The sequence below is a fragment of the Panthera uncia genome (assembly GCF_023721935.1).
Source record: "Panthera uncia isolate 11264 chromosome D3 unlocalized genomic scaffold, Puncia_PCG_1.0 HiC_scaffold_8, whole genome shotgun sequence".
In the NCBI taxonomy this organism is placed as follows: Eukaryota; Metazoa; Chordata; class Mammalia; order Carnivora; family Felidae; genus Panthera; species Panthera uncia.
In genome coordinates, this window is record NW_026057586.1 from 2397198 (window position 1) to 2424253 (window position 27056).

Here is a 27056-nt window from a genome sequence, read left to right on the forward strand (position 1 = left end):
AGTGACGGATATACGAGAGAACTGTCTACAGAGAGGTTCACAACATTCTGTGGGTCTCAAACGTATTTTAAGTGGGAGGTTGTAAAAATGAGTATGTCTGCGGGAGACTGAAACTACATGCCTGAGAAGCTTTAACGTAATGGACACACACCTCCAACGTCAGGCATCGCAGGCCGGAAACGGTTCTGAAAATCACCCACGTGCCAGATCACACAGCAACTCTCAGCAGAGACCCGAGAACTGGAATCAAAGCAAGCACGTCCACAAGGCAGTCACGTTACAAATGACTGACAAAAAGGTGGCTACGACCCACCCCACACACATCTGGAAATGAATCACGCACGTAAGCACGCATTTTCCCACGCGTCAGAGAACAAATCACGAAGGGAATTTTTAAATAGTTGAAATGAACAAACATGAAATCTTTTATGAGATAAGGCTAGGATGGACAGACACCTATCGATTTCATTGCATATATTACCAAAAAAAAAAAAAAAAAAAAGACCAAAAAGGAAGAAGCTAAGTGTCCAATCAGGAAGGTTGATTAAGTGTAGGGGTCCACGGGTGGCTCAGTAGGTTAAGTATCCGACCGGCCCATGTCACGATCTCGCAGTTTGTGGGTTCGAGCCCCGCATCAGGCTCTGTGCTGACGGTTCAGAGCCTGGAACCTGCTTCGGATTCTGTGTCGTCCTCTCTCTCTGCCCCTCCCCTGCTTGTACTCTCTCTCTCAAAAATAAACATTAAAAACAAAGAAGGTTGATTAAGTGTAAAAACACCCAATGAGCACAGACATATATGAGAATGTTTACCGCAGGAAACTCTCTAATATTAAAATGTAGACACAACCTAACAGCCCTCAGAAGGGAGACGAAAGCCTAGGATTCATTTACACAAGAGCATCAACAGTGGCTGTTGAAATGAGTGAACTAGAGCAACAGGTATGTTGCAGATAAATCTGAAAAACAAAATGTGAGACGAAAAAGCAAGCTGTGTATGGACGCCTATGGTCTAATACCACTTATGTGTTTTATTTTTTTTTAATTTATTTTTTATTTTAATTTTTATTTTTTGAAATTCATTGTCAAATTGGTTTCCATACAACACCCAGTGCTCATCCCAACAGGTGCCCTCCTCGATGCCCATCACCCACCTCCCCTCCATGCCACCCCCATCTACCCTCAGTTTGTTCTCAGTTTTTAAGAGTCTCTTATGGTTTGGCTCCCTCCCTAACTTTTTTTTCCCCCTTCCCGTCCCCCACGGTCTTCTGTTAAGTTTCTCAGGATCCACATAAGAGTGAAAACATATGGTATCTGTCTTTCTCTGTATGACTTATTTTACTTAGCATCACACTCTCCAGTTCCATCCGTGTTGCTACAAAAGCCAGATTTCATTCTTTCTCATTGCCAAGTAACATTCCGTTGTGTACATAAACCACAATTTCTTTAGTCACTTATGTGTTTTAAACGCACAAAATACCTGAGAAACGAAAACCATGTGAGCTTTGCCTCCCCGTGTCAGGAAGGCACTGAAGCCGGCACGAGAATGACGCCCGTGAACCTGAGAGAGGCGGGGATAGAAAAGAGAGGAAGGAGCTTCAGCTTCACCTGTGTCGTCCCAGGTTCCAGCAAGAATGGAGACACCTGAAGCAAATCCCCCATGCTGCTCACGTCTGTCATCCTCGTGGGGAGCCTGTGGGTCTATAGTACTTGTTCCTTTTCGGTATGTCCCAAAGCCTTCATGATTAAGGGGTGCCTGGGCGGCTCAGGTGGTGGAGCGTGCGACTCTTGATTTCAGCTCAGGTCATGATCTCACGGTTTGTGCGTTTGAGCCCCGCTTCAGGGTGGAGCCTGCTCGTGATTCTCTCTCTCCCTCTCTCTGACCCTCCCCACCCATGCTCTCTCTCAAAATAAAACATCAGAAAAAAATCCTTCATAATTAAAACAAAGTAAACCGCTGGGTCAATATTTGTGGTGATCCTTTTAAATCTCTGTCAACTATCAAAGCATTACTTCCCAATCCTGAAAATGGAACATATGTCTTTATATGTTGGCCGGGAGTCAAGTTCCCAGAATCAAACTGAACTTCAGTGTGACTTATCTGAGCAAAGGTTAGGCTTTCAAAAACCTCTTTCACCCGATGTGACATCCCGGGGCCATGTGGGCTGCCATCCGAGCCAACATCGGCTCGCGTTGAATACGTCTCCTGAAAAGAAACACAAAGTGCCACCACCACTCTTGTCCTCGGACGCACGCAACGACCTGCAGAAGTCCCCCTGCGGGCTGGGCTCTGAGCCGGCCCCCAGCGGGCATGTTCTCCGGGGAACAAGCGCCCAACACGAGTCCTCACCCCTCCCGGAGTGGACGCGGAAGCTTGGCCAGTTCACACCGCCTGCCCTGCTAGGGTCTCACCAGTGGCAAGAGACGCCCTCTCCAGTGTTCTTGTGTTGTAGTTTTCTTTCCACTGGCACTAACCACACTCCGTGTTTGGTGCTCGATGCCTGTGTGACCTTCCCGGGGCCGCCGTCACAAAGTACCACGACCTGGGTGGACTTGTGGCCCCACAGTCCTGGAGGGCGCTCGGCCACCCCCGCCCCAGCTTTCTGTGGCCACTGGCCCTCCTCGGCGCCCCGTGGCTTGTGGCCGCGTCGCTGTGACCTCTGCCCCTCCCCTGCCACATGCCTCCTCTCTCTGCACTTTATGTCCAAAGTTCCCTCGTCACTGGGGTGTGTCCACCCCGATCCAGCCTGACTTCATCTCACATACACAACGTCTGCAGAGACCCTCTTTCCAGATGAGGTCACGTTCGCAGATGCCAGAAGTTAGGCGATATTGCCCGCGATATTGCTAAAGTGAACTCAACTAATAAAAAGCAAAATGTCTTCTATTTAACAAATACATTAGATTAAAAACAGGTCCCGTAGCTCCTGAGTCGAGGGGTCCAGAGGTTCCACTGCCCTGGGACAGAGCTACCCTCTCGGGATGGCGCACGGGGCCTTGCATGACGGGACCCTCCCTCTTCCTGCCACCCCCCGGCTGTCCCAGCGCCCACTCCATCCACCTGGGAAGCTGCACCACCCCCCTACTGCACGTCCTCTGCTCTGCAGACTCCTGCTCATAGTTCGGGCGACTCTAACATCACGAGAGTTGTTTTTAACAAATATGATGGGGTTCATACACCTGTGAAAGGTGTCATCTTTCACAGTCGTCCAGTGGGAAGCTGCACACACAGACCCTGGGCAGTTGCACGCTTCGCTCACTGCTCAAAACGTCCTGAAGCCTCTTCTTCAGAACCTTCAAAGATGGCTAAAGACAAAGTCATCTCCTTGTTACCTCAAAACAGGAGCAACACCTCATCAGTCTTCCCTGTCCCTCAAGAGACAAAGATCTGCCACTCCCAAGAATTGTCACAAGATTACATCTCACAACGAATGAACACCTTCAAAAAGGGTAAAATCCCCCCACAAAGTAAAAAGGCGAAAAGAACCGCTTTTTTTCCAACTCCCATCCCATGAGGCTGATTTCCCTAATACAGAATTTTTACAAAGCATTAAGTAAAAGGCTGATAAAAAGGCCAAATATGCATAGGAAAAGAAAATAGGGAAAGGCCCTGAGCAGAGAAATCATATAAAATGAACTAATCCCCTGGAAAGAAGTTGATCGCACACAGTAGTCTCTCCACTGGGGGCGGGCTCTGTCCTCCCAGATCCGCACGAGAGGAAGCTTGGTAACACTCCATGGGGCCAGTGAGAAGCCAGCACCATCGACGTAAGGTACACGCTGTCCGGTCGCAAACTGCCCTGGACGCTGAGGACGGGAGAGACCGAAGAACTGGGTGGGGCACCCCAGATGGGCGGGCGGCCGCTGTAAGGGCCAGGGAACCTACCTGGGGGGGGGTTGTCCTGGACCCCAAGGCGAGGAGGTCTCCGACTCAAAGTCTGGAGAGAAGTCTTAACGGGGCTCAGTCCCATCCAGGTGCCCTCAGTACCATGCTGCTCTCTCAAGGCTGCCCCGTCCCCACCCCGGACCAGCTCCTAGCGGTGCCGCAGGATCTGGGAGCCCACAACACGGAGCTTGTCCTGCCCCGGGCCCCCCCGCTTCCGTGCTGTCCTCTGGGACCCCGTATTTTATGTCACAGACCACATTTCAGCTGGGCTTTCCAAATGATGAGTTATTAACATGCTTTGAGCAATTTCACAATGTTCTGACTATTTAAAGAATCTCCCTCGGTTACTATAATTTTTACATTGATTTTTTAAATTACACATGTTGCTTTAGTTCCCTGTGTACAGATGCGTAAAGCTTTGACAAGCAGAAAGTCTTACTTCATTGTTTATTTGGCTTCTGAGCATCGATAAAATAAATGACCGTGGTAATAATCTTTTTATCGATTTCTCACAATGATGGGATTACACCCAAAAAGAGTTTAAAAATTACCCACTAAACAGGACCTCAAGCTTTTTGAATTATACCTGAAGATTCTGAAATATTTTATGACATGCTACTTTTGTGTGTACAATTCCGACTTTTCGTGATTTTGTGTGTATATTCCAAATTCGATACTGCTAGGCAACACATTCTTATCAACCGTTTTCCAAATACAAAATTACTGGGTCACCTGTGTGGCTCAGTCGGTTAAGCACCAGAGTTCGGCTCAGGTCACCATCTCAGGGTTCATGGGTTCAAGCCCCACGTCAGGCTCTGTGTTGACAGCTCGGAGCCTGGAGCCTGTTTCGGATTCTGTGTCTCCCTCTCTCTCTGCCCCTCCCCTGCTCATGCTCTGTCTCTCTCTCAAAAATAAATAAACATTAAAAAAAATTCAAATATAAAATTACCAAAGTTTAACTGAAACGTATTGTATCATTTAACAAATATTTATGAAATGTTCATAACATGCGACGCAGACGGAAAACTCTCTTAGACCTACTCTTGAAAATGACAACGAAGAGAGGGGCGCCTGGGTGGCTCAGTCGGTTGAGCGCCGGACTTCAGCTCAGGTCATGATCTCACAGCTCATGGGTTCGAGCCCCACGTCGGGCTCTGTGCTGACAGCTCGGAGCCTGGTGCCTGCTTCGGATTCTGTGTCTCCCTCTCTCTCTGCTCCTCCCCTGCCCGTTCTCTCTCTCTCCCTCTCAAAAATAACTAAACATTGAAAAAAAATTTTAAAGAGTTTGTGGAAATGTGTAGAAGGTGTCACATTTCCCCGCCAACATGGTCTCCTATTGTCCCGCTTATGAATTTTTAATGGCCCCCGGTTATCCCCAGTGTAAATCTCAGAGCTCTTGACGTCAGTGACCTCCCCTCTGTTACCCGTCCAGCCTTATTTCATGACACCACCTCCTCCCTTCCACACTCTTCCTCACGTCCAGGACTTTCTACACCCTGTAGTTACTCCTTCCGTCACTAGCACTTAATGTCGTGTACGTTGTGCTGAAATACTAACCCTTGTTTTTCACGTCTGTACGAGCACTTGCAGTCAGGTCTGTTCTGGGTAAAACCGGGAGGAGGGAGAGCTCGCGGCACCCCAGCGCGCACAGCCAGCCCGCCTCTGCCGAGGGTCTGCCCCCTAGCCCCCCCGGAGCTCTCTCCTCCCCGCTCCAGGAACCAGATGAATGAGGGAAGACCCCAAACCGGTCCCTGCGAAACGGAAGCAGCTAACAGCTTCCATTTCATTTGCCGCTCCGATAGCATTTGCATACTATCATGAATCAAAGCCTTAAAATCGAATTATAACGTTATCGGGCCAGACTTGCCGTCAGCAGCAGCAGAAAATTGTGTTTGGGGGGAAGGCAGGGGACGACCTTTCGAATGCCCGCACTTCCAACTGTCTCCTGCCCTCCCGGAAGCCTGCCCTTGGCTGCACTCTGCTCGCCGGGCAAGCATCTACCGCACAGACGAGGAAGCCGTGTTTTTCACTCAACCCGCTATTATCGCACCTGCCAAGACAGGACCGCGCAGCTATCCGTCAACACGCAGCGCGCATAAATTTCCACAATAAGCCAGAGATGATTAAATAAGTTTTGTAGAACAGCATTTGAAATTTCGCTTTTATCTACATTTTTCATGATAGTCGGCAGAGAACTGATTGCCCCCATCCAAGAAGAGAATAATTCGGCATCTTAAAGAAGTTCAGAGGCGCACATTAGCACAAGAAACACATCGAGCTCCGGCGAGCTGGGCCCACGCGGCTTCGAGGCCGCTTCAAGCACTCTGTCTTTCAGCTCCGCCAAATGCTAGTTTTTCAAAGCATCCAGATGTCTATCCTGAAGGCAATTATTTCCTTAAAGTTCATGAGGAGTTGGAGACAAACAGAAAATACATCTTAACATTGGTCTGTTTATCCCGCGGCCATAGACATTAAACAGTAAATTCATGACGACTCTAGACGTTGTGAGGAAAAGGGGGCCCAGGTATAAATTCAGCCACTGACACTAGGACACCCACGTTAGCCGAGACAGTCCGTACAAGTTTGCAAGTTCTCTCAAGAAACACCGCCAATGCCTCCATGATGGGCACGTTCGCTGTGTCCACTTGCCTGGGCTGTGGTGCCCAGCTGTCCGGTCACATACTAACTTAGATGTTGCCATGCAGATATATCGTAGACATGATTAGTACCTTCAATCGGGTGACAGTAAAAAGATGACCCTTGAGAATATGGATGGGACTCATCCAATCAGTCGAAAGCCTTGGGAGCAAACACGGAGGTTTATTGAAGAAGGAATTCTGCCCCAGACTGCAGTATCGGCTTCTGCCTGAGTCCCCAGCCTGCCTGCAGACGACGACCTCACCGTCTCCGGGGTCTGTGATCCACTCCCCGGGCATCAACCTCGTCGTGGGTGGCGGCTGGACCGACCCATACGTAGACATCCACGGCCCATATTGGTTCTGTCTCTCTGGAGAGCCCCGGAGGGAAGCCACCTTCCCCTACCAGATAGTAATTCATTGATGACCCACATGCGACAGTTTTTGCAAGCGTAGAAGCCCTGTGAATACATTTAGATATACTGTCTTAAAGAACAGGTTCTTCATGGCATTAGATCAGTTTTCTCAAGCCATACCTGGTGCCCTGAACACATCGGCAGAGTGACTCAAGAGGCCAGAAGAGGCAGGAAACCTTCCAAAGGGCTTTATCATGTCCAGGATTCACTTTAAGATCTGATTCCCTGTGACTGGATCGGTCAGAACCACGCAACTGGAACTTACATGTGCACACACGGAACCGCGACACCAGGCTAATCTTGAGATGCTTCCCTGCTGCTCCCAAGGTCTAACGAGAGCACGCACCTACTACTTAGTCAGCTTTAACTGAGCTTTTCTGCCAACTTGATTATTACATATTTGTCTCATTTCACTGCAGTGAAATTCACACGCATGCATGAAAGATCTTCATTAACTCCTGGGAAGAGACCTGCCTGACTGTTTCTCTGTAAGGGTTCATTTAGGAACCCTCTAAATGAAAAGTGGAAATCGCGGGCTATCTCCAAGGGGATCAACTGTGGTGTCCCGGAAGAAATTGTCACATTAACATAAACTGACACCTGTGACCCGTGGCTTCTCCTCAGCCGTATCTCCTCACGGCTCCCCACCTGCACCACGCCGTGCAGTGTGGCGACGTGACATGTTACAAGATGCTGTGAGTTCTGGGTCTCAGTCCGTGGTATCCGTGATTTTATAAAGGCAAGTTTGAATTACACATGGAATTATAAGTAATTCACTGAAAATGAATGAGGGGACCTTTCTTTCAAAAGATTCTTAGGGCTTTTGGAGCGCCTGGGTGGCTCAGTTGCTTAAGCATCCAACTCTTGATTTCGGCTCAGGTCATGATCTTGTGGTGCATGAGTTCGAGCCTCGCGTCGGGCTCTGCACTGGGTGTGGAGACTGCTTGGGGTTCTCTCCCTCCCTCTCTGCGCCTCCCCTGCTCACGTGTGCACTCTCTCTCTCAAATAAATAAACTTAAAAGGATCTTCTGGTTTTTTTAAGTTCTCTGGAACGCTGGAATTTGGGTGGCTTTTCTCAAAGCAGGGGTCAGGTTTTACTAAGAGTATAAACATAAGCCTGTGCCGTGAAGTCACCGGTATCTAATTCGGATTAATTGATCATTCCAGCCATATCCATCCCATAATGACGGCCCAAAGCGTCAGGAGTGCATTTACCCGTGGTAGCGTGTGTTTCGTCCGAGATGTTGAGTGGATTAGGTACTACGACCAGTGGAGACTTTCTATTATTATGTAACAGGAATGCCACGGTTCCACTGGTTCTCGGAATTTTCCACGGTGCGTCCGTACACATTTTCTCACTTAATACTCACAACCTCCTATAGCTTTACCTTTCAGATGAGCAAATTGTGCCTTAAAGAAAATGCGTGAGTCATCGGCAGGATATGATAACCCGGGGGAGTCAAAAGTGGGACGTGACCCCCGGGGCCGGTGCCCTCTGCGTCCTACCGTGCCGTGTTCTCTGGCCCCGACGCCTTCCCCAGCTCCTCCCCAGACCCTTAGCTGCTTCAAACCCACTTGAGGACTCCCGTGTAAGGACGCCTCACGTTCCGAGAGCTCTTCCTTCCCCACGGATGGCCGAGGACAGGTCTGCGCGTAGATAGATGTTTTTATTCCGTTCGTCTTCAAGGTGTCAGTCTAGTGACCAGCTGTGCTCCAGTATATTCCAATGATACCTTGACAGCCAGGCAGAACGAAGGAGGGTTGATGTAAGAGGCCAGGGGGCCTTTGCGGCAGACTCACACACAAGGAACTGAGTCCCCGGCAAGACCACCAGCCAGTCCCCACACCCCATGGTGAGCAGTGAGGAGGGGGGTGGTCGGGATCTATTTACTGACACAGAAAAAGTAGCTTATGACATTCTGCTCAGTAGGAAAAGCAGATTACAAAACAATAACACAAAATAGCACAAAATAACGGCATGATTACAGTTTTATAAACAGAGAGAGAACGAAAATGTCTGGAAGTGAAAATGCACGCCATGCCCAAGTAATCACTTCTCAGGAGTGTAATCTAGAGCTTTTTATTTTAAAAACAAAGTGTGTCTGCATTTTCTAACTTTCAACTGCGAGCAGGTAGTGATTGAGTAATCGCGTTACCAGTCACTCCTGGCTCAGCGATCACTGTCACACCAAGGGCCCCCTCCCTCCGGCCTCCAGGGGTCAGGACAGGGACGGGCAGGGGCAACACTGGACCTCGGGGGGTCAAGGCAGGGAAGGGCAGGGACAGCACTGGGCCCCACACCGAAGCACTGACAGGCGTGAGCACTTGTAACGCCTCTCCTGGTCTGCAAGATAAGCATCTTCGAACCCCAGGACCTCGAGTGAACTTTCCGCTCAGCTGAGACACCACATGTCACCACATGTCACTGAGCAGCCCACAGTGGCATTGCCACCGCCCAAGGTCCGGCCTCCCATTCCCATCCCAAGACACACCCCACTGCTTGTCAGGTGTTATTTGCAGACATCTAAGTATATATAAAGATATGGAGAGAAGGGCAGTGGATGGGGGAGAGAACGGGACCAGAAAATATTTGGAAAGGCAGGATCGAGCCCCCTAAATTCCCCACTAAATGTTAGAAATGTGAGTTCCTTTTCGCCCGTGAGCGGCCTCGTGCGATTGGGGTTTGACGTCGCTCGGCCTCGGAGCGGGCGTGTGTGGGCGCTGGAGAGGCGCCGCGGGGTCTCCCTCGGGCACCGCGGGCGGCAGTCCTGACGCCCCCAGGTGCGCGGGGGACGCACGCTCGCTCAGGGAGGGGTTTGCGCAGCGCGACGCTGCCAGGGGAGCGGGTGCCCAGGCCCCGAAGACGGCGGATGCCGCCCTCGCACTTCACCCTGCAATGTCGCGTCATCGGCGCTGCATCGACGGGCAGACAGCAGGCGACGGTCCGAGAAGCACGTTCGACCGGCTTAAGGGCGTGAGCGACTTAAACACCACCCCCTCCCCGCGCCCCCACGCTCCCGGCTACGGCAAGCGTTTCTCCTGACTCAGAACTGTCCTCTCACGGCCTCCACTCAGGTCTCCTCTGCGGCCTGGCTGTGGTTACCCCGGGCGCTTTGGACAAACCGTTTCTATTTTCCGTTACAGGTGGGAAATGCACCGACGCGGGCAGACGCTTCCTTAGTCTGTATGGTCCCGGCCCCAGGCGAGCATCTTGCGCCCAGCACCTCACGGGATCCGTGGGACAGTGGACGGATAAGGGCGGGACCACTGCCACCACTTACAAGTAGGGAAGCCGAGTCGCGCAGGGGCCAACCAGCTCGCCCGAGACCGCACAGCGTGTCGCAGGGCAGAGGCTGGGGCCAGACTTCCGCCTCCTGTGTCCCTGCGGTCCCAGTGACAAAAGTCATTGTTACGTGCGTGTCACATGCGACCGTGAGCCGCCACTACACTTCCTCCGGAGTGACGCCCTCCCTGCTGACCACCGGGGACCACGCAAACTCAGCCGGCCCCACCGACGAAGCCCCGGGCTCTCACTCGGAGACTGAGCCTAAATCAGGAGGCAGAGCCACAAAGCCCAGGGAGCGTCGGAGCTGCTGCGTCAAGCCGCACCTGAAGGCAGCATTCTTTGTGACCTTCCTGTGGCAGCATGCAGTGGAGCCCTTTTATTGCTCAAGCCATGGTCACGTTGGCTCTCTTCCACTTACACCTAATACGTAATTTGGTCCCGGAGTGTGACGTCGTTACCAGCAGCTTTACACGGAACGAATATAGAACGGGCTGCACTGGAGACGGGCAGTGACTGGCCGTCCTTGACATTTGAGAGTGAACACACAGCTACACGATGTCGGCTGGCCTTTGGCACCCGGAGGCGTGCGGCCGCAGGACGGCAGGATGTTAGGACAAGTCCCATGGGGCGGGGGGAGCACTGAACACCTCAGGAAGCAGGTAAGCTTATCCTGCAGCTGGCCACCGTCTGTGGACAGAGCGGACCCAAATGCTGGCTTGGTGTTCAGGACACCTGGTCTCCCTCTAGCATGCCATCCAGTCTATGGGGCAGCCTGGGGACCAGGAGCCTCGCAGGGGTGTCTCCCCACAGGGCCGAGCCCAGGGACAGCAGGGACTTGGCGAAAAGGGAAGATGGGGACAGACGGTGAGCCTGACCTTCAAGCGGACCCCAGGCTACTGGCTCTCCGCCATCTGCCGTCGCGGGGTGGACGGGACGTGCCCCTCCCACCGCCTCCCACCGGTGCAGGGCAAAGCACTTCGCTGCAGAGCGAAGCAGAGGGACGCCCTGTTCCAGGATCGAGTCCCTGAATGCTGGCTCACACACAGTGACTGAGAACGAGCCCTGGGTGGTTACTAAGCAACCGACAGGAAACTAATAGGACAGAAGCCTGACTTGTCAAAAACACTGTGTTGCCAGGGAGACTGATGCTGACGGTGAGGTCTCCTCACCCCTCGGATCCCTCCAGCCGGCGAGTGGCCTCACACCGCGCTGGCTGGAAGGCACCTTGGCGCCAGGCCCTGGGGTGGCCCCGTGGCCCCGGGCCTGCGGGATATTCTCCCAGGAGCCCTGGCTGTTCTGTCCACCCCAAAGGGCCAGGCTGTGGGGTTTCCTCCCTCCTCTTTTACAACGAGCCCTTGTTTCCCTCTACCATGGTGGGGGGGGGGGGGCAGCCACGGGTCCCCAGACCCTCAGGAGCTTCCCCCAGGTGAGGTGAGAGGGCTTCACCTCACCTGAAGGCCCGAGCCAAGAGCGGCCGTGAGTCTGCATGAGGTTTGCTTTCTTCCCACGCAGGGCTCGGTGAAGGTGTCTCCTGCCATTTTGGAAAGTGAATGTCTGTGCGGAAGCCCTAAGTGGCGTCCTGCCCTCTCTTAGCTGAGGACGCCACCGCCCAGAGTCCCACGTCCCCTCCGTCAGCAACAGCTCCGAGATACTGCCTCTGGTAGCACATGCACTCGGGGCAGCTGGCCCCGTGCCTCGGCTCTGGGGCTGAAGTCCAGACAAATCACGAAATCCCACCTGCGGCCAACAGGCCAAGGGTGGTCCCAAGACTTAAAATGTCCCAACCGACCGCAGCCCTCGACTGGCAGGGCAAAGCATGAAGGTAGGGGGCCCTCGGCTGCCCCGTGGGACAGAGAGACAGAGGGACGGAGGGGGAGACACTTACAAGGGAGGGAAGTAGGAGTCAGGGGCTGAGAAGAGAGAAACCAGCTTCTGGTCTTGGGATCGGCCGGGACACCCACACGCACACCCACACGGGGCGATTTTCCTAACCCGCCCGGGGCCCTGGTCCTGCGCTGGCCAAGCCACTGGGCAGTTACGTACACGGAGATGTGGGCAAGCTGGCAGGATCGGGATGTGTCCTGGGCCCTGGCTGGTCAGCGAGGTCCTTCCCGGGGTGGACCGGACGCCAGCGTGGGCGGGGGGGTGGCAGGACACGTGGGGTTCTGTCACGCCGCTGGCTCCCGGGGCTAATTAGTGAGGCCACATCTGAGGACACAGGATCTTAGGGACATTTAACGTTTCTTCAAATCTGTCACAGAATAGACCGCTTTTCTTTGTGCAAACCTGGTCGTATCTTCGGCTACCGTAGAGGTAAAATCACCGATGATCCCGTATGATCCAGGCTTGTTTGCGTTTCTTTTAGTAGCCTGTGAAACATGCCCTCTGCCAAACAGAAGCTAATTCTGTTTTCCTCACCAAAGCGAAACCTCTGGAATTGCTGCCTTTGGTTGCCATAAGAACAGTTATATATAAATGTTCGATCCCAGGGACAGGAGACAGATTTGCAGGTTAATTGAACCCTCGTGTGGTTTCTTTCATATCAGCCATTAGGGTCGGACATTTTAAGATGGGACATAATTAAGAGCCCCAAGGTATACCCGTTTCAGTAAAAACTCCCGGGTTGCATTTATCTTGCACTATTCAGCCAGAAGCTTTAAGTACAAAACCACCTGCTGGTCACAGGTGGTGCTGAGCCTGTTATGACACCGACGTGCGAGCAGAAACGTTTCCCGAAGGCGAATGGGGTTCGTTAAAGTGTCAGACGACCCAGAGCACTGTCTCACTTGCACTGTGAAGAAATGAAGTCCCAGAAGAGCTAAATGCTTGCTCCAAGGGCTCAGGAGAGACCGGCTGGCAGGCTCAGGCACTCGCCTACCAAGGCCCCGGAGCTGGCAGAAGGACCCTCCCTGACCCGGACCCACTGCATCACCACTCTGTTCTGTTTCTTAAGAAGGGCTCCCAAGTGTTACGAGCTCTGGGCCCCGCGACACTTGTCCCCATGAGTGTACAAGAGGGTTGAGGAGGGTCCTTTACCATCCTTGAGGAGCACTTTCAGACAGGAATGTAGGCAGCCAGGGGCCCTGCTCTCTGGAAGGTTCCATCAGCGTGCAAATGGGCTGTGCTCTTTCACATCCTAAACAATAAGCATCTCCTGACTCCCCCATCCCCCCTCGCACTCGTGTCTTCACCCCTTTAGCAAACTCCCGGAAAGGAGGGTGTGCGGGCACGGCCTCAGATTGCCCCCCACACTCAGATCGTCACTCCGGTCCTGGCGACGGTGACCCAAGACCTCCATGCCGCTAGACCCGAGGGCCCCCGCCGCACATGGCCACCTTCCCGAGAATCATTGGCTGGCTCCTCCCCCACCGGCCCCGTCTGTCGTGGCAGGCTCCATTAAACACACCCAGTGAGCCTCCGTTCAGACCCGAACAGGTGCGTCCGAAAGAGAGAGGCTGACCTCTCCCTGGTCACTCAGTCCTCCAGCCGCTCAGACTCTGTGCTGTGGCCCCAGGCCCAAACTCCCATCTCTGTTCCTAACCACCCCCTCCTCTTCTCTCTCCTCCAGCCACAGTGGGCTCCTACAAGCCCTTGAGCACGCAGACATGCCCACCCCAGGACCTTTGCACTTGCCACCCGCATTTCCTGGAATGTGCTCCTCCACCCACACCCCCGAGACAACCACAGGGCTTGCTCCCATCACATTGCGAGCCCCCTTCCCTGTCTTGTTTTTCTCCTGGGCACTTCTTTATAAGGATCAGGCCCTCATTCTACCCGTGATCTTCCTGTTGGTGAGCCCCCACTGCTAGGTCAAACCCCTGGGACAACTGCAAGAACAACAAGGACACCAAGGAGATGCCCACCCACTGGTGCCCTTGCATTCCGGAGGAAGTCCTTGGCACTGGGCGCGTGGGGCAGGACCGTGTGAGAAGGAGGCTTCGCCCCACCACTGTTTGTAAGTACCCATCCTGCCACGCTCTGGGTGCAGGGCCCCTAACGGGGTGTGTTATCTGAACAGCCAGCCCGCCCTTACAGAGCCCTTATCTCTCCCTCTCCCCCTCGGCTGGTGTCCGTTCCCACGAGAACCCACCCCGCCCGCCGGGCAGAGGCCTGCCTGTCGGTGAGACCCCTCCCTCCCTCTGCCTCAGTGCCCCTCCCCACCCTGCCTGTCCCAGTGGGCACCGTCTTCAGTCGCCCCCAGCAGCGGGCCCCGCGGGCCTGAACTGCAACGGCGATGACAGGGGGATGTCTGCTTCAGCTGCGCCCTCGGGAGCCCAGGGCCCTTTGGGACGCGGGAAGCAGGTCCCGTCCCAGAGCTGCCTGGAGGACGCAGGGCGGAGCCTGGAAAGCCCTTCGTGCTGGAACCAGCAGAGACCCGAGCACGATTTCTAAGGTCGGCACCGCACACCCTAGGTCCTCCCAGCTCGCGGGGGGGTGCCCGCCTGCCTCCTTCCCCATCAGGCTGTGCGCCCCGAGGGGGAAACGGCCACCGGGTTTTCCCGGTGCCCGTGCAAACACGACCATGCGGCCCCGCAGTGGGGCCCTGAACCCGCACACGCGCTGGGCGAGCCGGGGGTGGGGGGATGGGCACGGGGGCCCAGGGCACACAGGTGCTTGGAGCCGCTGTGGAGGCCACGGGGACATCCGCAAGTCGGGAGAGGAGTGTGGGGTGACGTGCGGGGGGTGGGGGTCGTGGTCGCGGTCTCGAACCCTCAAGTGTTCCCTCCTCGTTCACGCGTCTCGTGCCGCGTTGTGCTTAACTGCACTTTCTGGACCGCACGCCCCTCGTCTACCGGTGTTTGTGACCCGAGCCGAATCTACCCACCTCCTAACCGGGACGTGTGAGGAAGCAGTCCACCCCTCCAGCCTTTGCAGGTACATTTTCTGCTTTGCGAAGGTCACCGGCAAACTGTCACTGACGAACCGGGGTGAACGTGGGGTTCTGGCCTCGTCCAAGCAAAGATACAATCACCAGGGTGCAGTTTGCTGGTGCGGAAGAGAAAACTCAAAATGCACGCCGTCTTGGCCACTGGAAATTATTTGGGTTAATTTGCCTACTTCTCTGGCTGGGGTCATCTGAAGTTCAGTTCCACTCACCGCAAATTACGGAGTGTGTGTCTGCAGCAGGATGGAGTCCTGGGGGTCCCTGCCCTCCTTGCCCGACGTGTACGCGGGTCGGCGGGAATTGTAACAGGATCTTCTCAGAAATACCAAAGAGAGGGCGAGGCTTGGGTCATCTTTCCTTACTTGTCGAAAGACCTCTTTCAGTTTTATTCAGCAAAATGGATGTCTGTGTTTTGTTAAGGGTGCGTGGCCACCCTTACACAAAGCGTGACTCTCCCGAAGTCTCCCGACTTTCCAGACGGAGGAAAGCCCTACGACTGGACCTTCCAAACGCCACCTGTCGCTTTACCGAATAGGGTCCGTTACTCCCTCCCACACATCTTCTTTCAAGTACCCATGGATATGAATTTGGGGGGCACTGTATCTCCCAAAAATATGCACGGCGGAATTTTATAAATACTTTAAAAAGCATTTTAACCGCCAAGCCGGACATTTGCAAAGACCCCCTGCTGGCGTTTGTAAAGTTTCTATAAATCCCTGAAAACCATCAGAAGCAGCTGGAAATGGAAGAAGGATGCCGTTTCAGTGTGGCCTAAGGGACTCCCCCCACCCACCCAGCCTTCAGGAAAGTCTGCAGGGCACGACCCCAGGGAGGAGGGGGAGGAGGAGCTGTTTGTGATGCGGAAACAGACATCCAAATGGAAGCCAGGTTCTGGGCTCTTCTGGTCTGAACTTTAAGAAGCTTGGGGTGGGGGTGGGGGTGGGGGGGTTGGGAGTGGGTGAGTCAGGGACCTGGGAGCTGCCTGGGTCTGACTCAGGGCCCTGTGTGCCCTCAGTATTAGCCGGGCTCCCTCACTCTTGCCCTGTTTCCCCGTTTCTGACCTGGAGCCCGAGGGCATGAGGCACGAAAATTTTAAGTGTGGCACAGGGGCGTGTGGTTTCCACTCCTCCTCCTGACCCCGCACCTCACACTCCGGAATCTGTCTTGCCGAAGAGAGGATCAGGTTGAACATTTATATTACTGCAGACAGATTTCTCCTAGAATCACCAGCACCTGAACTTGGTTGCGAGACCCCTGGGGTCCCTGAGGGCGGCTGGTTGGGGCAGACAGCCGTGAACCCACACCTGGCTGGCCCAGGGGACACAGGCTCGCTACATACTTCCCCCTGCTCCTAACAAATACTGCCGCTCCCTGTGGGCTCCGGGGCAGTGACAGATTCAATTCCCTGACCCCGAGTCCAAGTCAGGAGGGACACCAGCATGTCAGCTCTCCCTCCCACCTCCGACCTCCCCACCGCCAGGAGGCGGCCAGGAGCCATGCGGGAGAGCCCACCTGCCCATCAAGTCCGTGTGTCCAGGTGACTAATGTGCGAACAGCAGGCTCCCTTCAGGACCAAAAGTGTGACACTGACCAGGGGCCCGCCGCTTGGGTGACCCAGGGTTCTTCGCCCCTCCCACTTGGCCGTTTTCTGGTCTGTTTTGTGTGTGTTCTCTCCTGCCTCCTCTGGGGACACGCAGAGCCCCCACGGAGCCCCTGTTTGTGGTGCCGGGATCCACGCAAAGCTAATGACCTGGGGCTCCCAAAGGCCAGCCCGGGGAAGTGAAGGGGAGTCGGTGGGTGGATTCGGGCCGGCAGCTGCGCTTTGGACCTAAGTGGCCAGGCTGAGAAACAGGGGCCTGGAGACCTTATCTCAGGTCCCTCCTGGCGGCCTGGGGGGTGGAGGGGGTGGGGTTGGGGTTCGGAGGCTTGGCCCCTGGGAAAGGTTCCCAGAGAAGCGGTTCGGAGGCGGCCCAAGCCGGCCTCGCCCCGCCGGCACCGATTCTGCGCCCCGGTCCCCGCGCGTCCGCGGCCCTCCGCGTGGCCAGGCGGTCCCCGAGCGGTCCCGAGGCGGTCCGGGCGGCGGGGCGGGGGCGGGGCGGCAGGTGGGCGGGCTCCGCGGGCGGCCGTGTTTACCTGGCTCGCAGGAAGCCGGGGCGGCGGGGGCGGGGGGCGGGGTGCGCTCCGGGCCGCGAGCAGCCGCCGTCAGTCACCGCCGCGCGCCAGCGAGGACGAGCCTGCGGCCCTGGCGGCCCGCGTCTCCCTCCCCGGAAGGCGGCGCCGGCAGCTCCGGGACCCGGCCGCCCCCGAGGGGGACCCGGGCAGCGGAGAGACGGCGTGGGAGCCCGTGGCGCCCCTCGGCCTCGGAGCGGCGAGCGCGCGGTGGGTGATCGAGGCGGGGGCGGGCCTCGGGGACCTGGGGGGGGGGGTGACGCGGGGCGCGGGGCTCTCCGGGGCAGCGGCGCAGGTGGCGCGCAGGAGGCCGCCCGAGGTCTCCCTGCGAGCTGGTGGGCGCGGGTGTGGACGCCGGTCTACAGCGGCGGGCGCGGGAACCCGACGGGTGGCCGGGTATGGTCTCTGGCGGGGTCCGGCGGCCCCGTCGCGGGAAGAGCGGGCGGCCTGGGGTTGGCGGTGGGGGTGGGGTTCGGGGGTGGGAGGTGACCGAGGTCAAAGGAGGCGGCTCTGGGCGGCGTGGAGACGGGTGCCGGAGGCGGCGAGCTGAAGAGCAGGCTTGGGGGGGGGGGGTCCCTACCCGGTTAAAGTGCCTGCAGATTCCCCGCGTGGAGCCCCGCGGACGCCCCCGCCCCGCCCCAGACGGACCAAGTTTCCCTTTGATCGCGGGGGGCGGGGACCGGAGACGCCTGGCTTCCGCTTTCTCGGGGCCTGTCCCAGCTCCGTCGCGCGCCGCCCGCGGCCACCGGGGTCCACCTGCGCCCACCTGCGCTCCTGGCGCCTGGGAGCGGGCGGCGCGCGCGCCCCTCCTGGGCCCGACGCGTGGGGGGGGGGGTCGGTGACCCCCAGGGTGTGTGTGTGGTGCTCTCGGGGCGCTGGCGCCCAGGTGGCCCGGGTCTTGTGGGATGCTGGTGGCAGCGCCTGGTTTCTTTTAGGATCTGCTTTCTCCCCTCTTATCGGAAGGCGGAGTGGAGTTTGCAGAACGTGTACGTTTTTTTGTGGGGGGATCTCAGTAAGGCTCTGGCAGGAAATGGGCGCGTTCTGGTTCCTGTTCTGTTTTCCAGTTGCGACAACCTGAGAGGCAGCGACATGTGTTGCGTCCCTCTCTGCTTGAGGTAGCCGGGATGTGTGCTGAGGGGTGTGAGCGTGGTTCCGGGGGGCCGCTCATCCGGCCAGGGACGCCCACGCTGCTAGAAGGAGGTTTCCAGAGGAAGTGGAGTGTGGGGAGCATCCTATGTAACACCCGTGGTTATTTGAGATTTTCACCGGCCAAGGTCAGGGAGACATTTTACAGACCACGGCCTCCAAGTCAGGGACCACCCTGAGAGACATCACTGCCTGGTGTAGAGCCGGGGAGCCTGGGACCCAGCGGCTCTTGAAGGGTAAGCCGGGTGGCCCGCACGAGGCGGGCAGCCCAGACAAGGAAGAATGCCCATCAGTAGTTTTTTGTGGGGTTTTTTTAATGGAATGAACAAAAACCTGAAGGGAAGGAAACCGGTTAAAAGTTACTGCACCACATCGCTTAACAGTAACTCTCAGGGTTGTAACTGTTCTGAAATGACTACTTTTATTAACCTGGGGTCACACAAAAGTATTTGGTTCAAATCCAGGGTGAAAATCTTTACCTAAACTATCACACTCTGCCCCCAGATAAGAAAGTTTGGGAAAAGTCACTTGCTTTGTGATTTGCCTCTGAATCCTCTGTGGTGGTTCTGAACGCTGGGTCTTTCTTGCTGCTTGGTGGCTGATGGCAGTGACTTTGTGCTGAAAACTAGACCGCAGCCTTCCCTGGGATGTTCTGTTGCCACCTGAACTTCCAAATGTCAGTTGAATCATGTGGTCGCCGACAGTCAAGTAAGACGTTGCCACCCCAGGTTTCCACAGCCTGTCCTTTCTAGCCACCGCCAACGTGCACCCTCCCCCCTCCCCCTCCCCGAGCCCTTGGCACCACAAGTCCTGTTCCCCATTTTCTACAATTTCATCATTTCGAGAATGCTGTAGAAATGGAGTCTTACAACATGCAGCCTTTCTTTTTGACTGGCTTTTTTTTTTTTCCACTAAGCGCAATTCTCTTCAGATCCGTCCAAGTTGGTTATATATCTGGCGGTCTTTCTGGTTTATTGCTGAGCAGTATCTCATGGTACGGATGGGCCACTCTGGATTCTTTGGTTTTCAACCATTCACTCTTTGAAAGGCACGCTGATCATTTCCAGTTTGGGGTTATCGAGCATAAAATCGCTGTGGCCATCCACGGACAGGTTTTCCTGCGAACGTAGTTCTCATGTCTTTGGGATACATGCCTGAGAGGTCAATTGCTAAGTCATAGGGTAAGCGCATGTTTAATTGTATGAAAACAAACACAAAGACAGCTACACTCTTTTCTGCACCAGCAAGGGAGGAGTGACCCAGGATGTGCACAACCTTGTGGGCATTCAGCACCCTCGCTGCTTTTCAGTTTAGCTGTGAGAACAGCTAAGGTGTCTCACGTGACGTCGTGATGTTAATTTGCACTTCCCTCCCCGGTAACGATGTTGCAGATTTTCATGAGTGTAACTGCCATCTGTGTATCCCGTCGGTGAACAGCCTGCTCGTGTCTGACTGGCTGTTTGGCCTTGATTGTCCTTAATGTGTTCTAGACGCGGGTCCCGGTGGTTTGCAGTGATTTCCTTTTATGAGTTGTGATGGTGGGGGTGGGTAAGTAAGAATTTTCTGTGAGCCTGACATCCTGGAGGCTTTTCCCCCGTTGTTTTTTCTACGTATTGCAGATTTGCACGTTCCGCTGAAGGCCGATTTAATTTCTCCCGAAGCGTGAGGGCAGGTTGAGGGCTTTTGGCTTTGTTCGGTTGGTTCTGGCCTGAGTGTCTGGTTGTTCCCAGGCTGCTGTCGAAGGGAGGGTCACCCCTCCCCCAAGGTGCTTTCCTCCTTCGTCAGATTTGTGCGCGTCTGTTTCTGGGTTGTGGGTGTCTGTTCCGTCCGCCAGGGTACACTGTCTGGATTACCGTCCCGGGGGAGTAAACCTTAACGTCAGGCAGACTGGGTCCTCTCTGCTTTTCTTTATTAAAAGCATGGCGGCCGGGGCGCCTGGGTGGCTCAGTCACTTAAGCGTCTGACTTCGACTCAGGTCATCATCTCGCGGTTCCTGGGTTTGAGTCCCATGTCGGGCTCTGTGCCGACAGCCCGGAGCCGGCTGTGGAGCCTCTGTCCCCCTCTCTCTCTGCCCTTCCCCAACTCGTACGTGAACTCTCTCTTTCTCTCCCTCTCAGAAATAAATAAGCATCAAAATTTTTTTAATTAAAAAATAGAAATCGCGGTGGTTCCTGAGGGCCCTGTGCCTTCCCTCGCAAGTGTCACAACAGGCTTGCCTTACATCAGAAAACTCTCCGTGGGATCTTGACTTCCTTTTAGCTAATTCACTTTCTTTGAGAGTGAAGGGGTTAACATTTTCCAAAACAAAAGAAAGGAAATGCGGTTTTATTGGTAATAAGCGATGAGCCACGTTGCACGCTTAGTGTTACGGTAGAGATAAATATAAAAAATATACCAAAAGGCAAGTTTTAACAAAGGGGAAAGAGCATGGAGAGACGGGGCTGAGAGGCAGAGAGCAGGGCAGGGGCCGAGAGAGGCTTTCTCAGTGCCTGAGGGCCTAGTTCTTGGCCACACCCCACACACCCACACACACGCAGAGACACGTACACCCACACACTTCTCCACACACACAACCTGACACGCACACGCCCACCTGCTTGCACCTGGATTCCGTGTGTGCTGGCCGATGCTGGGGACAGTCCCCCATGGGCACAAAAGAGCTGCCACTCTGTCCCCAAAGGTTATTTTAAATAAGGGTTAGTCCTCTGAACCTCTCGGCCTGGAGTTTCTGTTTATGTGACACCTGTTCTTGGATATAGACATACATCTTCAGGACGTCCATAAAACCCATTCAAAGGCGTAACTAAGCTCCGCCTCCCCCAGTCAGATGTGTTTTCTGGAAGGACACAGACGGGCTAACAGTGGACTCTGCAGGAAGGCTGTGTGTTCATGGGTCCAGGCCCTCCCTGGCACCCAATGGGGAAGCCTGGCAGTGCTCCTTCTCAGTCCCTCAGCCAGCCGTCGAATCCGGCCACCCCCTAGTGGCACCAGCAGGCCCAAGGGCTCAACCCCGCCCCGTGCCAGGCCGGCCACATGAGCGCCTGGGGACCGCTCAGAAACCAGAGGCCTTTGCAGAACAGCTCTTCTTGGGAGGAAAGAAACAGGTAGGAAAACACTCACTTTTTTCACGTGCGGGAGCATGAGAAGCTCTCTCTTGATGGGGGTAAGACACAGCACAGCAAAACCGACCCTGACTTTGAAAAGGGGTCAGCGGCTGGTAGATGATAACCAAGCGGGTGACACCTTTCAGAGTGTGAGGGGGTTTCTCTGAGGCCTGTAGCCACAGCCTTCTTACAGGAAATGAGCTTCTGCTCAGAGCCCCTTGGCTGTTTTTCCTGAGGATGAAGTGCTTCTCTTGGCTACGTGTTGTACAGTTTATTTTTTTTTTAATTATTTTTTAACGTTTATTTATTTTTGAGACAGAGAGGGACAGAGCATGAACAGGGGAGGAGCAGAGAGAGAGGGAGACACAGAATCTGAAACAGGCTGCAGGCTCTGAGCTGTCAGCACAGAGCTCAACACGGGGCTCAAACTCACGGACCGCGAGATCATGACCTGAGCCGAAGTCGGACACTTAACCGACCGAGCCACCCAGGCGCCCCTTGTACAGTTTAAAACACAACGATAGTCACAAGAGCCGTTCAGTATTTCATTAAATGCAGCGGTTTTCAGCAGCACGCGGATTGTGATTTATGCCATAACGAAGGTTTGGGGTTGGTTTATGTATCTCCCCTGTTTTAAAACCACCCAGAAAGGGGCGCCTGGGTGGCTCAGTGGGTTAAGGGTCCCACTTCAGCTCAGGTCATGATCTCGCGGCTCGTGGGTTCGAGCCCCGCATCGGCTCTGTGCTGACAGCTCGGAGCCTGAAGCCCGCTTCGGATTCTGCGCCTCCCTCTCTCCCTGCCCCTCCAAACAAACGTTAAAAAAAATTTTTTTTTAATTTTTAAAATTTTTTTAAAAAAATTAAAAAAAAAAACACCCAGACAACCGCGAGGGCTGCTGATGCTCCTGTACGCAGACGTGACGGGATTGTACTTGCTTGCGGGTTTCCTTGTGATCGGTGGTCAGCATCTGGTGCTGACCACCTGGACGTCTGGTGACCGTGCGCTCTGAGTATTCGGCAGCTGGGCCCTCACTCATCACGGCGCCACGTCCCCACCCCCCCCACCCCCCCGCCCAGCGTGGGGCCAGTGCTGCCCACCCGGGGACCCGGCCCAGCGTCTCCACCACCCAGCGGCCTGGGGCCTGGGGAGACCCGGCTCCGCGGGAGCAGTGCACCTCGCTGCATCCCGTTGCGTGAGATTCGTGTCTCAGAGAATGACTCCTCTTTGCTGCAGCGCAGTTGGGTGACAGTTTGGTTTTTGTCAGAGAGGGTGGCGAGTGTGGCCGTCCCGGTGGTTTTGTTTTGTTTTAAAGTTTCTTTAGAGAGAGAGGAGGAGAGAGAGAAGGAGTGACCGCCTGTGAGCAAGCGGGGGAGGGGCAGAGAGGGGAGCGAGGCGGAGCCCCAAGCAGACTCCCAGCTGTCCGCACAGACCCCGACGTGGGGCTCGATCCCACGAACCATGAGATCGTGGCCTGAGACGAAATCAGAGTCGGACCCTTAACCGACTGAGCCCCCCACCCCCCCCGGGCGCCCCCATGGCCCCAGTGTTTTAAGTAGGGGTGGGAAAGTTGGGGCTCCCGAGGGCCTTGTCGCCACTCGCTGGCCTTCCTGCACAAGTGCCGTCCCTGCCTTGTGGGGTCGGGCGCCGTGGGATCTCCCCTGCCCCAGCCACGTCCTGCCCGCCCTCCAGGGAGAAAGTCTGTCCCTGCTGGCGGGAGCCGAGAGCCGGCAGGACGCTTCTCCGGCAAAGACCTCGCAGACACACGAGGCCACCGCCTCCCCAACCAGCAGCCGAAACAGAGAGGAAGGACTCACGCAGGCACAGTTCTTCCTTATCCGGGGTCCCGTGGAAACCTGGAGGCGAAGCTCGCACAGAGCAAACCCCCCGCCCCCGCCTCTGTGTAGATTGCCAGGGGGCGCAGAATCGGCTTGGTGGCTGGCTGGCGGGGAGCCCGCGGGCCCCCTGTCTTCTCACGAGGCTGCTGGGACAGGGCTGGCGCCTCAGCCCCCTTGGCCGGTCGGCCAACCACCTGCACACATTTCATCCAGATTCCTGTTGAATGCAGAGTCCCGGGCCCCTGTTTCCGCCGCACCACCCACAGCTTGGAGATCGGGCGCAGGAGTGTGTGTTCTCGTAAGGTCCCCAGGAGACTCCGAGGAGCCTGCTCTAAGGGAAGGAAGGAGCCGTGTCCAGTCTACACGGGGTTATCTGAGCGTACACGTGTGTGCTCACACACGTTTTCATAAGGGCACCGAAATCCGTGTGTTTCACTAGTCGAGCAACTTTGCGTCAGAAAGAGGGACCCGTGGGAAATAAATTCTATGCTTTCGTGTTTTTATCTGCGTCTTGTTTGTTACTTTCTCTGTATTTGGAGAATAGCTTTTATTTCCTGCCTAATGAGCACTGGCGCCTCTGACGAGGAGTATTTACGGGTGCCCCTATTCTCATCCAGATGCCTGTACCCCTGAAGCCTAACATTTTTGCGAAACTTGCTCTAAAAGCAAACGCTACGGAGCTGTGTTGCAGGCTTCCCAAATGCAGCGAATACACGATTAATCTTTTAAAACCCGTTGACCATGCTCCACACTGCGTTCCCAGGTCCACCAAGATAAGACGGGTGTGGTTCTTGGCCCGAGAAGCTTCTCCGTATTACTGGGGGATTAGATGCACACAGACAGGTTTCCCAGGGCAAAGCGTCTGCCCACGGCCCCGCGCTGCGCACAGACAGCCACGCCTCGGGACTGCTGGTGAGCGGGACCCCCGGGGAGAGGGAGGGAGACAAGGCGGCCTTCCCCAACAGCACTGCACAGTGAGGGGGACTCTGCCCTGCACCCAGGTCCCTCCCCGGCCTCCTGCTCCCCCAGCAGCCCCGCACCGCTCCCTGGGGTGGCCTGTCTGGCCGTCCTGGAAGTCCTGCTTCCTCATAGGCCCTCTCGTCCCCGGGGCCCTTCCCTCGCTGTGTTTCCAGGATGTCCACCTTCCCCGCTCAGCTTCTAGCAGCGGTGGCTCTCGTCTGTGGTTTGGTAGCGTTTTGCCGATGAGGGATGGGTGTTGGCTGCCGCCTGTGCGTTCTGGGAAACCTCCACGTACGTCTACTGGCCTGGGCGTCATTTCGCAGCGTGTGGGGCTCGTGCCTGCCGCATCCACGGAGGGACGGGCTCTGCTGATTCTGATCATCACCAAACAGCTGACACAGCAGGGTCCGGATTGTGCAGGAGTACGCCCAGTCCTAAGGTTGACTCGGCTTACTGTCCTGCCTTAAAAGACCAGATCAATTAAAGCAGGAATTTAACAGAATTAGGAAGTGGTGGTGTGTGTCTGCTTGTGTGTGCGTATGTGCACGCGTGGCCGTGAGGGTGCCGTGGTTGTTTTCATTCTGGTTCTTTGGTGTCTGAAAATGTAATAACCTTGGGCTAGCTGGGACCGAGGGTGTCTGACTGTCAGCAGCAGCTGCCCTGTCCTTCCTAGAAATATGAAGACGATCGATGACACTTCAGAGACGGCGTAATGCATCCATAGCTTCCGCTCATCGCCGTGTGTTGCTGTCTGAGAGGCGGTGTGGTTCCAAACGGGAGATGATGGCTCTTTTATTCTCTTGTCGTTTGCGTATGTCAGACTCATTTTTGAAGAGAGAGGGATTTAGACCAGATGCTGGAAGCTGACCTTACTCATTTCAGGCTGCTGGTGGGAACTTGCTCTGTGAAGCAGGGTGTGAGTGCACACAGTCGGCAGATGAACTCCCTGAAAATGCAGTGCGAGGTCACGGTCGAAACCACATTAGGGAACCGTCCTAACACCATCTATAAACGAGGGTCCGTAGATCTGCCTTTACAGGGGATTAGCAACACCCAAGTGAAGTGTGCTGTAGGAAAAGGACGTTTTAATGGGAGAGCACATTAGAACCGGGACAAACTTCAAACCCCTCCAAAAGTAAAAACACAACTGAATTTGCTCATGAAGAAAGAGACGGTCGCCGGTGGTGCCTTTGCGCAAGCTACCGTGATCCGGTCACCTCAGACCTTGCGTCTCCGCGACGTGACTCCATTTGCTCTCGTGACGTGGGCTCCAAGACGAATTTGAAGAAGGCGCCCCGGGCTCAACCGGGGTTTGTCCCTGACCTCCTCCAGTGGAGTGACACTTAATGACCGTGACACCTGTCATCGGGTGGGGTCCCGGGCGTGGTCGCTCTGGGCTCCCTGACTGATCACAGACATCTGATGGTGTCTGGTGGAGGCCATGGGAGGGCAGATGTGAAAACGTGCGGACAGGGAAGCCCAGGCCCCACGCCGTGCCTACAGTGAGGTCTTGGGACAGCCTCAGCCGTGGGCCTGGCTTTCGCACCAGTGGTCCCTGCTGGGCTCCTCTGCCCCGGCAACCCGGCCGGTGACCAGATAACCAGGCTGCCCTCCACCTGGCAGCCAGTCGCCGTGCCGGATGCTGCTTGGATTCACCTGGCTTCGGGTGCTTCTGTTTAACGACATTTGGGCGAAGTTTTATTAGAATATAATGTCTACCTTAGCACTCTGAAAGGGTAATTAACTCACGTAAGAACGCTCGCCCCTCGACATCTATTACACACTGTAGTATGTTTCCACGTGGTGTCACCCAGGCCTGTCGTGACCAGTGACTGGTGAGCGGAGCACAGGTGCGGCTTTATGTGACCCCGGGGCCACCTTGTCTTCTGAAGGGCTGCGTCCCACCTCCGTGCTGGATCACCTCCCGGCCCCATAGGAGCCCGTGTTTGCCCTTGACCGTGGACACCTGCACACAGCGCGTGGGGGAGGCTGCTGGTCCGGGGCTTCCACACCCTCCACCACTTCTGCTCCTCTGGTCCCCATGCGACCAAGCGTCGGAGGGCTCCGTGCGGAGCTGAGGGCGGGGCCTGCGACTCTGGCCGCCGCCCTCTGTGCTCGGCACCCCAACCGGCGTGTGGACCCACACTTCCTTTCTGGTTCCTTCTGAGCAAGGGCTTCTGTTTTCAGAGGGCTCTGCCCCGAGACGGCCCTTCAGTGCCCCTGGATCCAAAACTCCTCCCCTGCCGGTGCACCAGGCTGGACGGACCTCCCGGCCGCTCCTACCCCTCAGGCCTCCCCACGGTTCACAGGTTGCTCTGGTTCCGTGGGATGCCACAGACCGACGACGGGTCTCCAAACACACGTGTGCCATGTGTGTGTGTGTGTGTGCACGTGTAAATGGGCATGTGCACATGTGATTGAGAGAGGGGACAGCTTCGAGTACCTACGACGTCCTCATCACCATTCTGGTGTTGGGAAGGTAGCAATGTGCCTCTGGAACTGGCCTCTGACAGCCTGTGGGGTTTTCTTTCCCAGGCGGACCCTGTCTCGCTCTAGAAAGGTCTCAGGCACAAGTAGGTGAGGTGAGGTCTGAGGATCCGCCTTCAAAGTGACCGGCGGGACAACACGTCTGTGTCCTCCTACCCAGATCTCAGAAGAGGGAGAGACACAGCACGGACGCACCGTGCATGGGCGTGCACGGGCAAGTACACGCTCGTGTGGGCACGTGACGCAGTCC

The 27056-nt window shown here is 55.6% G+C and overlaps 1 protein-coding gene across 11 annotated transcripts in view; it reads left to right on the forward strand.

The window, feature by feature from the left end:
• Positions 1-14369: 14369 nt before the first annotated feature.
• MBP (myelin basic protein) overlaps positions 14370-27056 on the forward strand; it is a 116175-nt gene continuing 103488 nt past the window's right edge. Inside the window, exon 1 of one of the 11 annotated variants that reach the window (XM_049619278.1) lies at positions 14370-14613. In XM_049619278.1, coding sequence (XP_049475235.1) covers positions 14455-14613 — 159 coding nt within the window. In that variant the 5' untranslated portion in view covers positions 14370-14454. Of the gene's footprint in view, positions 14614-16801; positions 16899-17262; positions 17485-17833; positions 18657-27056 lie in introns of those variants that run through there. The other 10 variants (XM_049619279.1, XR_007455209.1, XM_049619285.1 and 7 more) reach the window with 10 other exon arrangements.